At 33.7% G+C, this 16,401-nt stretch overlaps 1 protein-coding gene across 1 annotated transcript in view; it reads left to right on the top strand.

The window, feature by feature from the left end:
* Positions 1-12,759, top strand: part of LOC148942317 (mannose-P-dolichol utilization defect 1 protein) — a 47,356-nt gene extending 34,597 nt beyond the window's left edge. The window contains exon 2 of the mRNA XM_089102882.1: positions 11,477-12,759. Within this exon, the coding sequence (XP_088959008.1) occupies positions 11,477-12,102 (626 nt within the window). The 3' untranslated portion in view covers positions 12,103-12,759. The remainder of the gene's footprint in view (positions 1-11,476) is intronic.
* Positions 12,760-16,401: the final 3,642 nt, after the last annotated feature.

The raw sequence follows: 16,401 nt of genomic DNA, 5'->3' as shown, positions 1-16,401 counted from the left end.
ACAATGCACGACTAAAATTTGAAGACCCTCTCCATGTAACGGTGAAAGGGTAACTGAATTAAAAAATACAGTACTGAATGGGAATTCAATTTTTAATTTATACATAGCATTTTTAAAAGCAATAACCTCCATTATTGCCCCTGTTAAAGGTCTCATCCAAGTTTTTAGGGAGGCAGTTGAGATAAAAAAAAGTACATTCACCGAAAGGTTGCTCTCAATAGAGACACAGGAGAAGCCTATTTAAGCTTCATTTATAATGAACTAATTGATTCTGATCGTTTTTACTTAAATATTAAAAAAAAAATCATATTTTGCAACCTAACCTAAACTGTGATGATCATCTTTGATGATGTTTTACCTTGAAAGCGTTTAGCTTTTACAAATGCTCTGTATAAATTAAAAAATTGAATTCCCATTCAGTACTCTATTTTTTCATTCAGTTACCCTTTCACCGTTACATGGAGAGGGTCTTCAAATTTTAGTTGTGCATTGTTTTAAGGTTTGAACATTCTTTTATAGTATCCTTGGATTTTTATTAGTAATTTTAATGTTATTATCTTGCACTGCAGATGGTTAAGTAGATGTCTTGACTAAAATATTAGCATTTTTGTCCATATTTTCTCACTGGCTTGTATAATCCTCGTTTTTCTCCTTTTTACTATTTTTTCATTTTATCATGATTAGCCAGTGTGGTCTCAGAAATTATTTACTTTTTGTTTTAATCCGTTAAAGGTATTCCTATAAGTTTTAAATTGCTGAAAATTAATAATAGATGGTTCAGCTAAATATGCTTTATAAAGTTCATTTTTCTGGTTTATAGAATTTAGAATAGCTTGAATAATCTATGATTTTCTAGCGAATTTTGTCCTAGCCCCTTTTAAGTCTTCGAAGAGGACACCTCTTTTTTAATATCTTTGTAAGTGTTTAAAAAAAAATATCATGTGCAACTGCTGGGTTATCTTCTTCAAATACTGGAGAAAAATTTATGTCACCTATTTCTATCTCATTTTTTTTTTAAATTGTCTTCTCTTAAATCATGGGAGAATTTTTATATAAGTGGCTATTCTTATTTATCATTCCACAGGAATTCTTTAATTTACTCATGTGAAAAAAAAAATGGTATGATCTATTCGTAATTAAAACATCAGCAAACAAATATTCAAGTAGGTTTACATCCACACATATATTATCAATTAGCATTGCAGACCTCCCAGTAACTCATGTGGAAATAGTCGTAAGTGGATAAACAAAAGAAGAAATCATTAAATTGAGAAAATCTTGACAACTTGAACTGTTAAGGAGGACAATATTGAAATCTTCCATTAGCACTTTCTATTTAGGTTCACTACTTGAATTTTCCATGAAAGTCTTTATCTCCACAATAAATATATCCTCATTATATGATAATGTGTTATATACTACAACTGTATTTTTATCACAATTACCATTAATGTCAATAAAAAGAGCCTGTAGTCTTCCCTTAAGCCACAGCAAGAGATCCCCCCTCACCCAATATGAAACTCCTTCTTTTAACAACAATGCCAATTGTTCTTGCTCCATAGCCTGCTATTGTTTTCTTTTACTAGCATATCCTGGAAATTGGAAATCCCAAATTCAATAATTATAGTCCTAAGGCCCTGACAATTCAAAAAAACAAAAAACAATACAAGGTATAACTGACCATATCTCCAGCAACTGTTTATTCACACATTACTTACTTTCATAGCTTGTGTATTATTTCCTTCACTTAAATTATCATTAGTATTAGAGGTAAATAATAAATGGTTAACAGACAGCCTACTACTCTCTATAGGCTATCTGACTGTCTGTTGGTCATACTATCCATGATAAAAGATTAAGCCACAACAAATCAATAAGAAAATTTTGGAAATAAGATGAGGAAACAAAAACAAAGAATTCCAAATAGCAAAAAAACTAATATTGGTTCAACATATCACAACAATGGATTATTGATCACTGATTAGGTCATTAAGGGACCTGGTTTTCAAGATGGCTGAACTATTTTCGGGTTTAGCTAATATGTGACTGCAATGAGTAGGCTATACACATTCCTAACAATATATTTATCACATGCCACATTTAACAGTTGTTTACACTTTAATGCTAAGTCTCAGATATAAATACTTTTGATTGGGCCAGATTCTTCTTATTTGCAAACACGCACTTGGCACAATCAGAGGAAAGACAAGTGAAAAGTATGGTGAGAGAAAATTATCCACTAAAGCTTCTCGAGATAGTAAGCACTCAGTTGACTTAATATCAGTAGCATACATACTGACCCTCAACTTAGTACCAAATAGCCATAAAACATTATTAGTTGGTGTTTCTCCACCTGTCTGAGACAGGTCATGGATTACATTCAACCTTCTTTCCTGTTCTAGATCATCATTGTGGTATTCTAGCATCTCTATACGGTTTTATAGCAAAGTAATTTGAGTATGAAACCCCTAAAGCATGTTTTCAATGCTAGCAAACATGGAACTGTAGTCCAGATTGATCGTGTCATAGATTTCAGTGACTATAGTGTTAATTACGTGTTCATTGATCATATGTTTGCCCCCTGATAATTTCTCAGTCACCTGCTTGTGAATATCCTGACAATTATTTTCTTTCATTTTGGCAATTTCATCGTGTGCGTTAACAATGGTAGACAAGAGTGAAAAGACACTAGTTACCGAAGCAGTTCCCATTATTTCTTTATATATGGTCAGAAATGTGGCCAGTTCAGTGAATGCACCTTGCACAACTGTTTTTTTTCTTTGAAGCATTGGCAAAACTTTCTGCTAAAGGCAAAATGAATCCCACACTCAGTGGTGCTTTTTCATGTGATCTGTTGCAAAATGCTTGATAAGATTTGTCCTTCTTTCTTCTTGAAATGCCAAGCCTTCTGGAGTCCAAAGGTCGTCTTTTGGTTTCACGACGATTTTCCTAATCTATTCTCAGATATTACTTTCTTGCAGAAAGTTGAATATTCTTTTATACAGCTGTCTCTCATTATTGGTGGGTTGGCTTGAGAGCAGCAACACGCTGATGTCACGCTGGAGGTTTTCCTCACTGAAGATTCTCCTAATATCGATTACGTCTCCTAATATTCTCCTAATATTGATTCTCCTAATATTCCCCTAATATCGAAGACTCTCCTAATATCGATGCTGGATGCATCGACATTGAAAAATTTGGTGGTTCAGGGATTCTTGAATAGAGTTGCACAGTATGCAGCATCGATTGGCTCGTTTATGCAACGCTGGTAATGTTATTAATCATTTCACAATTTACAATGTTTAATGTCTTCACAAAAAAACAATAAAATAATGAAACAAGTTTTGTGAAGGACAAATGCATACGACCTTGTGTAGATGAATGTCCTAGCAGTAATTGATGAAAAAATGGGGATAAAAAAAAGGCAGAGCTGAATACAGCCAATGAAAAATTTAGCGTATATCCAAGGGAATATTTCCAAAAAGTAGCATATAACTGTTATGTTAACCAGTCAAAGAATGAATTGAGACTGAACTTTTAGCAGTGTTTTCTTTATTTATTTTTTTTATGTGGCGTAAGGCTATACCTGAAACAAATAGGGTGATTAAGTGTTTTACATGCTCAGAATAGCAAATATTATATTTGAAGAGAACATCTTCAAATATGTTCTAAATTTATATTTGTTCTAAATATGTTCTAAATTTATAAATTTAATTTAAATTTATATTAAATACATCATAATATTATATTTGAAGAGAACATCTTCAAATATGTTCTAAATTTATATTTGTTCTAAATATGTTCTAAATTTATAAATTTAATTTAAATTTATATTAAATACATCATAATATTATATTTGAAGAGAACATCTTCAAATATGTTCTAAATTTATATTGTTCTAAATATGTTCTAAATTTATAAATTTAAATTTATATTAAATACATCATAATATTATATTTGAAGAGAACATCTTCAAATATGTTCTAAATTTATATTTGTTCTAAATATGTTCTAAATTTATAAATTTAATTTAAATTTATATTAAATACATCATAATATTATATTTGAAGAGAACATCTTCAAATATGTTCTAAATTTATATTTGTTCTAAATATGTTCTAAATTTATAAATTTAATTTAAATTTATATTAAATACATCATAATATTATATTTGAAGAGAACATCTTCAAATATGTTCTAAATTTATATTTGTTCTAAATATGTTCTAAATTTATTAATTTAATTTAAATTTATATTAAATACATCATAATATTATATTTGAAGAGAACATCTTCAAATATGTTCTAAATTTATATTTGTTTTAAATATGTTCTAAATTTATAAATTTAATTTAAATTTATATTAAATACATCATAATATTACATTTGAAGAGCCCTAACATTGGTACCGAGCAGAAAAGGTAATGACAAAGATTCAAATCAGTAAAAGTATCTGTACAGTTTTCACTCTGAACCTATTATTAGGACCTGGGCACAGTTGTGATGGCAGCAAGTATTGTGGTAATATGTGACTGTGTCCAACATATGGCAATATAATAATTATGATATATGACAATATCATGTCTGCCCGCTTCTAATAAAAACAACTTAACTGTCAAAATTCCTGCTTTATAATATGCATATAATTTATAATCAGCAGATTTTCTTGCTTGCTTCCTCTTTAATTCAGGTTCTGTCTTCTGTGTTTTTTCTACTTTCAGCATATTGTTTTCATTTGTTATTTTTGTGCATGGAATTTATTTGAAATATTTGCAACAAAAATACCATTTACATCTATCTGGCTTGTCCCAAGCACCTTGTTACTGCAGCAAGGGTTTTAGATCTGTATGAAAAAAAAAAATCAAATTTGGGTACTTACGTGTCATAGCGACCATGCTTTGTTCTTGACTTTGTTCTCCTTACTTACAGTTCCTTACCACGAAATGTTTGACCAGTTTTCTGTGTCCACTCGGAGATAATCAACTTAGCCTGAGTGAGATAAACTGCTATGCAGGTATATTTTAATTAAATATTTAATATATAGAGGTGGTTAAATTATGTTAGGTTTTTAATATAATGTGTTCTGAGCAGCCTACTTTCGATAATTCTCTGTTGTATTTTCCATAATTTTGTTACTAAAATATTATATTTTTTTCATATTTTTGTATATTTCATTAAGATTAACCTAACTTTACTTCTTTGTTTTTGTTGCTATAACACATTATTTGACAAAAACTACGTTTTCTAAAGAGTTAAAGAGGCTGAGTTACAAGGTCGAACCTTAAAACGTACAGGGATTAGGAGGCACAGTTGGGGGCTACCGCCCCCAAACCCCCGCTTTCGCAGCCTTTAAAAAAAAAGTTTTTTAAACTGAAAGTAAGGAGCGACATTAAATCTTAAAACGAGCAGAAATTATTCCGTATATGAAAGAGGCTGTGCCCTCCTCAACGCCTCGCTCTTTACGCTAAAGTTTTTATTGTTTAAAAAAAAGAGTTGTGAGAAAGTCCAACTTTAGCGTAAAGAGCGAGGCGTTGAGGAGGGCACAGCCCCTTTCATATACGGAATAATTTGTGTTCGTTTTAAGATTTAATGTCGCTCCTTACTTTCAGTTTAAAAAACTTTTTTTATTTAAAGGCTGCAAAAGTGGGGGGTTTGGGGGCGGCAGCCCCCAACTGTGCCTCCTAATCCCTGTACGTTTTAAGGTTCGACCTTGTAACTCAGCCTCTTTAACTCTTTAGAAAACGTAGTTTTTTTCAAATAATTTCTGCACGTTTTTGTACAGTTTATTACTTATTATTGCTTGACTGACTCTTAGCTGATTTGACAGCTTACGGGCTTGCGGGCTCTTATAGGAAAACGATAAGAGCCCGCTTATAGTGGGCTCTTATAGGAAAACGAGGTTTTTCGTAAATGCAAATTCGGGGGATAATTTTTTCGGTCTGAAAATATCAAAAGGCCCTAAGAGGTCGAATTATGCTTCAAATGAGTCCTCATTCACCCAGATCAGTTGTCAACTGTGACCTGTAGGCGTGGCTAAGAAGAAAAAAAAATTTGAACTTTAAGTGGCTATATTTGGTTTTTGGAAAACAGGGAAGAAGTGATCGGATTGAGCTGAAATTTCGAGGATAAGCTCCCGGGTCCTAGCAAAGCTTAACCTCAAAATTTCAACCCAACCGGACAACGTTGAAGGGGGGCGGTGGTCGGAGGGTCGAAGCTTCCGGCCCACTTTTACCCATGAAGATACAGTCGGAGGAGGATGAAATTTTGCACGTTTCTTAGTTTGAGCTTGTCTACAAAATGCGATTTCCGTTGTCTCTCTGCGACCGCTAGGACCGGAAATCGCTTAACATTGTGGTGGGTCGCCTCTTTATAGAGGCACAAGTGTGCCTCCTTGATAAGGACTAGTCATTGTTTCACAAAAGAGATTTAAGGAGTGTGTTTTTTTATCTTTTTTTTCATTAAGATTGGCAGTATAAACACCATCGTCTTAAAAAAAATAAAATTATGTTTTTAAATTCAACATTTAATTTTTAAAAAAATGATTTTTCATAAAAAAGTTTATTTATCCCCCCCTCCATTCAGTGATGTTTATAGAGCTTAACTGAATGCATAAGGGAAGAATTGTTTCGAAGCTTACCTTTTGCAATAGTGCTTAATTACATCAAGTTTCTCTACTAATTATGGACAATTTTAGTAATTATGTTTTAGGTTAGTATTTTTAGCTCCAAGAAAAGTATTGTATTTTTGTCTGTGATTTTCCTATTTTTTTGGGGGGGGGGGGTTCAAGCTTGATGGATCTTTCAGTACCCGAAGGTGCTGACAGATATTATGTCTCTTCATTCCTGGTGGGTTTTTGTCTTTTATGAAATACTAAGTGTGCCTGGGGATTGATCCACCTCCCTAGCTCTGCCACTAGGTGTGGCTGCTGCTTTGTGCAGGCATGAACATATGGATATGAATCTCGACAATCCACTTACTCTTCAAGCCTGCTAGTGTGTTATTCAAGTCTTTTGCCTTTTTCCACATCTGTGACTCGTAAATTTGCCACTTCTTTAAACGTGTTCTAACCGGGATTGTAGCCTGTATAGACCATATGAAAATACATTCATGGGAAAGAAAACTCCCTGATGCCCAACATTGCAAAAATAGACATTAAACCGGGAAAAAATCAACTGATATGGAATTTTTGAAGACTTTTCCAAAGTCTTCCCCCCCTCATGATGTAAATATGGCTGCAGCCATGTATTTAGCTGCAGCCATGCTTACAGAATATATTTAATTTTCCATCATATTTTTGTGAGGAGCTATTTAGCCAAGATTAAATGAGCTATTTAGCCAAGATTAAAGGAGCTATTTAGCCAAGATTAAAGGAGCTATTTAGCCAAGATTAAAGGAGCTATTTTCGAGCAAAAATTTACAGACAAATAAATAAACACACAATTATTGTTAATTTAATAAGATTAGATTAAACTATATTGTAAAGGGTAAAAATTTCATTTAAATGATCTTTACGTTTTTTTCATGGTGTTATGAATGATCACTGACTTTGGTCAGAATTATTCATATATTTATAAATGGTTCCCGCTATCTTCGAACGCATTTCTTTATATATATTCTGTTTTTCCTTTTATGGTCAAAATGGCTACCTCAAATTTTTTATGAGACATTATGTTTTGCCGCGTTCGACCCCATGGATAAAATGTGCCATGGAAGGGAGTCTAGTTGCCCTCTTGCTCTTATGGGCAACAGAACTATTGGTGTAACTCTTGGTAGAAAGGGGTAGTTTCTTCTTTACCCCCTTATTTGAATCCCCTCCCCCCTAAATAAGAAAAAGAGTATTTGAATGAATAAAAAGAGTTTTCCAGCACTCAAATCAGTCATAAAAACATTTATAAAATCAGTAACACAATTTATTTCATATTTTTAAAGATTGTTAACTCCTTATTATATGAAAGAATTCCTGTTCTTATCCAGAAACTTTTTCTAGCTATAAAATCAAACCGTGGAATTACCTCTCCAAGTCATAAAAGAATTAAATTAAAAATTCCCCTTTATAATGCACAGATTCTTATATAAGACGTCAATATTTGGTTTAGAAATACAAACATTAGAAGTGTTTATGATTGGTGTCTAATAGGACAGTCTAGAAATCCAAAATCAAAACATATCAAATGTATATTTCAAAACGCCCTAACTCTGAGACTTGGTATTGAATCTTACTGAAATCAGGGTCATGCAAGGATTTTCCATCTGGATGACTGGAGAGCGAGCCCGTAGTTAGATTCTGAAGTCCAAATTTCCCGTAACAACTTGTTCAGACCGAATTAAGTTTTTAGCTTAGTTTGGTCTACCAAAATGTTTGGTTCTGAGTATTATTATGCTCAATATATTGAATCCGATATACCAACATTTGTGGTGTTTCTAAAATAATATTTTGCACTGTTTTATCATATTTACTTCTGGGTTAAATGCAACCCTGGAATCATATGACAGAAAGATTGAATATAACTGCTATTTCTGTTCTAAGTAGGCTTTTGTCTGCAAATACTATCTCTTCGTATGTGTCAGATTTATCCTAGAGATGGGGTTAAACACTGTTCCTTTTTCTAATTTCAGAAAACTGTCTTAAAGCATGGCTCTTTGGAGAGTTGAACATAGCACAACTCACCAAATTATACTTGAGATGTAACAGTGGTGCTGTGATCTGACCGTAAATTTGTTTTTGTACATAGGCTTAAGTATGACTATTCTGTGACACACCATCCCAGCCATTGCCATCGCCAGCAGAAATGTACATTATAAATTGCTGTCGGAACTGCATATTTTCCGACATCTCAACCTGCAAAATGGCCAAGGTGCACTCTGCCAAAAAGCTGATCAGCTTTGTTTTTTGTTTCGTTTTTTTTAAGTGGAAGCTTCTACCTCATAGGCGTGTCAATTGTGGGCTTTTCTAGGATTTTTGCCCCTTAGTGAATTTTTAAAGTACTTTTTGGTATTTCCATTGTCAATGCCTCTGTTTTGGTATTGTAATCGGAAAAATCAGCAAAACCAAAAAATTACATCCCCTAGATTTTGGAAAATACATCCCCCTCCCTCACATTTCCTTGTATAGATGCCCCTTCTAACTCAGTATTAGAAAAATCGGATTTGTTTAAGAAAACCTCAAAAAAAACTAACTGCTTATTTATTCAAAAAAATAATAAATAGGTGAATTGAAACATATTTCCCTTATCAAACTCGATCCATCTAATCGAAGAAACTAAAAGTAGGCTTTGCATTGTCTAGAAGCTTTTTAACCCTAAGCAGCACACACACACACACACAATTTACTATCAGAAAGATGCATTAAAATTACCTTCTAAAAATTAAAATGATAGAAGAAAGAAATTGTTAAGGCCCAAAAAGTACAGAAAGAAAAAAATTACCCTCTAAAAATTAAAATGATAGAAGAAAGACATTGTTAAGGTCCAAAAAGCGCAGAAAAACAATTGCTCTCTAAAAATTAAATGATAGAAGAAAGAAATTGTTAAGGCCCAAAAAGTACAGAAAGAAAAAATGACCCTCTAAAAATTAAAATGATAGAAGAAAGACATTCTTAAGGCCCACAAAGTACAGAAAGAAAAAATTACCCTCTAAAAATGAAAATGATAGAAGAAAGACATTTTTAAAGCCCGAAAGGTTCAGAAAGAATAAATTACCCTCTAAAAACTAAAATGATAGAAGAAAGACATTTTTAAGGCTCAAAAAGTATAGAAAGAAAAAGATTACTTTCTAAAAATTAAAATGATATAAGAAAGACATTTTTAAGGGCCAAAAGTACAAAAAAAAATACCCTCTAAAAATTAAAGTGATTGAAGAAAGACATTGTTAAGGCCCAATAAGCACAGAAGGAAAAAAATACCCTATAAAAATTAAAATGCTAGAAGTGACATTTTTAAGGCCCAAAGAGTACAGAAAAAAACTACACTCTAAAAATGAAAATGATAGAAGAAAGACATTGTTAAGGCCCAAAAAGTACAGAAAGAAAAAAATTACCCTCTAAAAACTAAAATGATAGAAGAAAGACATTTTTAAGGCTCAAAAAGTATAGAAAGAAAAATATTACTTTCTAAAAATTAAAATAATATAAGAAAGACATTTTTAAGGGCCAAAAAGTACAAAAAAAATACCCTCTAAAAATTAAAGTGATTGAAGAAAGACATTGTTAAGGCCCAATAAGCACAGAAGGAAAAAAATACCCTATAAAAATTAAAATGCTAGAAGTGACATTTTTAAGGCCCAAAGAGTACAGAAAAAAACTACACTCTAAAAATGAAAATGATAGAAGAAAGACATTGTTAAAGCCCAAAAAGTACAGAAAGAAAAACATTATGAAGCTTTGCTTTAGTTTTTTTTTTTTTTTAGTTAGACAATCCTACAGATGTAGTTAAGAACTTCTGGCCTTCATCCCGGCACATAAGCGGGATTTTCGTGGGGGGGGGGGGGTAAAAAATCCATAGTATGAAGTAAAAATGTCCGAAACTTTGTGAATTTAGGATTGGAGGGAGGATGGGATGAGGTCCCCTTTTTCTTTTCCTCTCTACTGTGACCTGCTTCAGATTCCTCTTAGATAAGAATCAAGTCTGTTCAGTAGGGAAGCCAAGTAGCCATGAACCGCATACAGTTAAGACATGCACCCGTTTGATGTGGTATGATTTCGCTTTTCGGCACTGCAAAGTAGATTTTGGCAACGCTTAATACCTAAAAACAGCATGCAGATAAGACATCCATCATTTAATTTTAGAAATGTGCATTAATATGACCCTGTAAAACTTAAAATGATAAAAGAAATACATTTTTGAGGCCTGAAAACCATATGAACAAAACTCGCATTATTTTTGTTTGTTTAAGAAAGAAGGACGTCAAAACACTGGGCCCGATCCTCTTCAGTTCCATCTTAGGAAAGAGAAAATTTATTGGGTATGAAAGCTTAAGTCTTCAACTGCACACAGTTGAAGGAAATGCACCTCTTTATTGAAGGAAATGCACCTCTGTATATAAGTTGAAGGGAATGCACCTCAGTATGTGATTTCCCTGTTTGATATTACTGAGCACGTTTTGCTTGGAACTTACTGCTATGTAAAGAAGAATCACAACTGAATTCATGAACTATGGGGTAAATATATGCCATTGTAGAACACGTTATACAAATTTCGTAATCCTGGGCTCGGATCGAAAACCCCCTCCCCTTACTTGTCTGTATAGCAGAAATTTTAAACAAGGCCTAAAGCTTGAATATTCCAAATATTTAGAATTTCGGATATAATCTAATAGAAAAAAAGGTTTTTCCTTTAGGGTGCGGTGCAGTGGGTGGTTGTATCTCCTTTACTCTATTGAGGTTACACCTGTGACTATCTGCTTACAACCACACCCCCCTTCCACGTAGGAGTAGATTAGCAGCTGAAATCGAAGTTCCTAATGTGATACATTTTTTTCAGGATCACTTATGGTGAAATTGCCCCAGATTATCAAAATCAGTGGTAACAAAAGTGGAAAAGGAATCAATATGCTGTCCATATGCTTAGAAATTTTTTGCATTACTGCAACAATGGCATATTCATTCCGTAATGAGTTTCCCTTCAGTGCTTGGGGGGAAAGTCTTTTCCTTGGACTTCAGACTGCAATTGTTGCTGCATTAGTTATTTTTTATGGTGAAGGGCCCAGTAGTCCTAACAAAGGAAATGGATACTCTGCAATAGGTTTTTTGGCTGTTTATGCTCTATTTCTAGCAATTCTACTTGGCCCCCTTGCCCCATTAGAAGCCCTGTGGGCAATGCAAGCTGCCAATGTTGCGTTGATCCTATTAGCTAAGAGCATACAGGCAAAATCAAATTTCCAGGCCAAAAGTACTGGGCAATTATCTGCTATTACTATTTTTATGTTGTTTTTTGGTGCAATAGCTCGTGTTTTTACATCAATCCAAGAGACTGGTGACTTGACTACAGTTGCTGTTTACATAACATCTGTTATAGCTAATGGTGTTATAGCGTTTCAAATGCTGCTTTATTGGAATGCTGATTCTAAGGATGCCAAAAAAAAGAGAAAGACAAAAAAACTGGCATAAAAGCAAATATATTTGCATAAAGCAAAAAATTTAAGCCTGGTACCGTACTTCATACATTTTTTGCCGTTCTTACAAAACCTGTTAGCTAACAATTTTGAGAAGAAATGTGTTTCCGCGTGCCAATGAAAGCGGAATATTCAAGACTAATAATGCCGCGAATCAGGATGACTAGTATCTACACTTCAAACTTATATTAAAAAAAAAAAAAACTTTTTTGCACGCTGACCAATGGTATGCCGGGCGCAGGTATCGATATCCTGATTTTCTCCCTTCGGCTGGCAGTGCAATGAGGGGTTGGGGGGGGGGGGGGGGTAAATCACCTGATGCTGGATTCGGCTACGCTAAAAATGCTCACAGGGAATTGACTGCTTATGTTTCTTACAATTATTAAATTCTTGTTTTTTGGTTCCATAAAATTTTCTTCATAGTTAGGGTAGCCTAGTAGGCTATGCTGAAATTTTTCTTCAGAGCTTGTTTTTTTTCGTGTATTTTTAAAATGTGTTCAGGATTGTTTAGCTAAAAATATGTTCTCAAGAGCGGATAAAAAATTGTTAGTAAAAACTGAACTGCTTTAAAAAGTGTTATTCGTGGTATTAGACTTTTTGTGATTGTATTTTTTCCTTTTTGTTGAATAAATGGAATTTTGGGATTTAATAATATTTTAGTAACACAAATTATTTTTTAGGATCACACTGGATCAGAGACGTGCGAAGGAGGTAAGGCTTGTCGACCGGGCTCCAACCCAAAATTCCGTATTATGTTAAATTTCTGAACAACTTTAACTCATATTATAAAGTAACTTTTACCCCCCCCCCCCCCCAGACATAAAAAATCTATGTTCGTGCCAGCACTAAGGGTTTTGGAAATTTAAGTTGAAATTTTTAGGTTGCTTGTACTACCGACGGGTCGACACCAATATTGCATGGTTCCGATGCTCATTTCAGTCCTAATTCATGATGCTGGTACCGATTCTGCTTCCGATCTTGACAAATTTAAATATATTATTTTCAAACGGTTCATGGTAATGAACAGTTTGTGGCGACTCGGCCCAACAGTAACCGAAGCTTTAAAAAACAGAATATTGATAACAAAACGTACATCAAAAGAACTGTTTTTTATGCTGATTCCAAATATATAAGACTCATTAAGTTTGATGATACCCATCAAAAGCTACGTGCCTGAGAAAACTTGCCTATTTTTAGAAAAGAAGTAACACCTTCAAAAAGTCAAGAGATTTTATTGAAAATCACACCGTCGGATTTAGTATATCAGAGAGACTTACTGTAGAGGTTTCAAGCTCCCATCTACTAAATTTTAATTTTTTTTTTTTTTTTTTTTTTTTTTTTTTTTTTTTTTTTTAGCCAGAAAAAAGATAATATTTGCGTGTTCATTTGTTTGTTTTTTTCAGGCATGATTGTATCTAACCAATGGTCCTAAAAGATCAGAAGAGGGCTCATCTAAACAGAAATTAAAAGTTTTTAGTGCCCTTTTTAAGTGACCAAAAAGATTGGAAGACAAATAGCTCCCCTTCGACGCCTCTTTTTTCCCAAAAGACATCCGATCAAAATGTTGAGTCAGTTATTTGATTCTGAATAGTAAAAGGTCCAATAATTATACATTTGGGGATGACGTGAACTCCCCCATTGTCTCTGGGGATAGGGCTGGAAGCCACACAATTTACATACTCCAAATATTATACTCCAAATTTATTTTACTTGAAGAAACATGAATTCAACACGGTGGAAGTTTTGTGGACAGAGACCTGCAAAATAATTTATTTCGGTGAGAATGTAACATTTTGAATGGTTAGGATACGTTCGATGCCGATGAAGGATGACAGATTGCGAAAGATTGTCCTCTTTGGCCAACCATCTAGGGCCAAATAAAAACTAGGTTGTACCCGATTGGAATGGGAGGAGGTTGTAAGGAAGAACTTGGTCGAAAATGGGAACTTCTTGTAAGGGTGTAAAGAGGGAGGCTTTGGATGAATTGAGATGGGGGAAGAGCGTTCGTAGCTGTTTTGGCCTCAGGCGGTTTGGTGCTGCAGTGAGTTGTTAGTAGTAGTACATGTCGGATGGTGCCGCATTTGATAGTTGTTGAAGAATATTTGAATGATATGATGGTTCTCGTCTAGAATCCGGTAAGTGCGCGATGAAAGACCGCATCGAAATATCGAAGCTGCTGTTGATAAACAGGTTTTTGAGGTGTTGCTCACTCCGTGACAAAGATTTAATCCTTAGTTTTTTGTGGTTTTGGGGGACTAAAAGGTAGCTAGGTTAGGTTAGATTACGTATTTAATATATGCTATGCTTTACCAAACCCCCACCCCCTAATGTGCAAATATATAACCCAAATTTGTTTCTAAACTATAATATTTTCATCCCATTTTGTTTAATTTCATTAGCATTAACGGAACATAAATTATCGTGCACTTACCGGATTCTAGACAAGTACCGATATGATTAGTATAAAAGATAACGGGATAAATTATGAGATTGGGGAAGGTTAAGGGCCTGGAGGTTTGGGCAGTGTGGACTTATCTACATTGAGGATCAAGGCACAGATTAGTTTAGTCACGGTGAAACAGAAAGTTTACTTGTGGGAAATGTTGTAACTCAAAAACTTATGTTGTTTTTCTGGCTCACAAAAAAACTAGTCACGTTTTAAAACGTGTGTCGTCTGTCCCTCCAGTTGCCGCGTTTCCTTATCAGTCGCTAAGCACCAGTTAGGCCTATACTAGTTTTGAAAATGTGGGGTTATTTTTCTGTCCGGAAATAGAAAAATCTTTATATTGATTGACTTAAACACATCACAAAAATAAAGCAATGGAATTGAAAACACTTTACTGTGGAAATATAAGACGATTGTTCCTATTTTTTTATTTGGTTTTGTCATTACAAGCTATTATCTTTTCCTTATCAGACTATGTAGCGTTTATTCATGAAATTGATTAATTTTGTAAATAAAAAATAAATAAAAATTTTACAGGAAAAACACATCTCTGAGTTTATTTCTACAGCAGCAACCATATTTTTTTTTATTTTGTTTGTGTTTGTTCATGTTTTTTTATTGTTGCAGATGTGTTAAAATATTGTTTTGAAATTGGTCAAATTGGCTTGCAAAAATATTTACTTATTAAATTTAGCAGTACTAATATTAAGGAAATCTAAACACATATGATAGTTCACTGGCTAGAATTATTTTGTTTCCTTGGGTGGAAATCCTTATTTCCTAGAAAATTCCGTTGAGCAAATCCATAGTTAAGAGTTGAATAAGTGCTTTGATGCTAAAATCGAGAACAAATCTTAAACTGGAAGGCATCGTACAGACCGATTACTTACAAGAGGAGACCCCCCCCCCCGCACTGAGTAATTCAAGAACAGCCTTATAGAATACTGCATCTCTGTTTGGAATGGTCTCCTGGGGAAATTTGTCCCTGAAACTCATTAGTTGATTCGTTTAAAAGGAAACTCGACAGGAGAAAACCTTGGTAAATAAATCACTCCAAAACCTATGTTTTTAGCAACCTGGTACCGTGAATTTTGTCACAAAAAATGTGAAAAAAAAATAATAACGATGTTAATGAAACGTTTAATACAAATGTAGATATTTAGTCAAATATAAATAGAAGGAATATGAAATAAAAAAAAACGTGAGATCGAAAATGCAAGCACTTTGGAAGAAAAAAAAATATAATAGGAGTTTCAAACGAACTGTAAGTAAGGAGCGATTCGATTCAATAGTAGCCAAAACCCTGAAATATGTAATTTTGACATCATTAGCTATGCCCAAAGAATTGGCTTATTATGTTGATTCCAAATATATAAGATTAATTAAGTTTAGTGTTATCCATCAAAAGCTACGAGCCTGAGAAAATCTGCCTGATTTTCGATACATGGAGAAACACCTCTCAAAAGTTAAGGAATCTTAACAACAGTCACGCTATTAGATTCAACGTATCAGATAACTTTAGAGGTTTCATGCTCCCATCGGCAAAAATGTGGAATTCTTATTGCCTGCAAGAAGAAAGATTCTTCTTTTCCATGGGTGATCGAAAGATTTTTTTTCCATGGGTGATCGTATCGAACCAATAGTTCGAGAATATCGGAAGCGAGTCATTCGAACGAAAATTAAAAGGTCTAGTGCCCTTTTAACTGACCAAAAAGATTGTAGGAAAACTAGCACCCTTACCACGTCCCCCTTTTCCCCAAATTCATTTGATCAAAATTTTGAAATAACCATTTTATTCAACATAATTGAAAAGTCCAGCAACTATACCTTTGGGTATAATATAACCCC

Source organism: Artemia sp. Qi Xiang Cuo, chromosome 17 (assembly GCF_049724085.1).
Source record: "Artemia sp. Qi Xiang Cuo chromosome 17, ASM4972408v1, whole genome shotgun sequence".
In the NCBI taxonomy this organism is placed as follows: Eukaryota; Metazoa; Arthropoda; class Branchiopoda; order Anostraca; family Artemiidae; genus Artemia; species Artemia sp. Qi Xiang Cuo.
The sequence above is the reverse complement of the archived record's forward strand: the minus strand, read 5'-3'. Positions and strand labels throughout refer to the sequence as shown.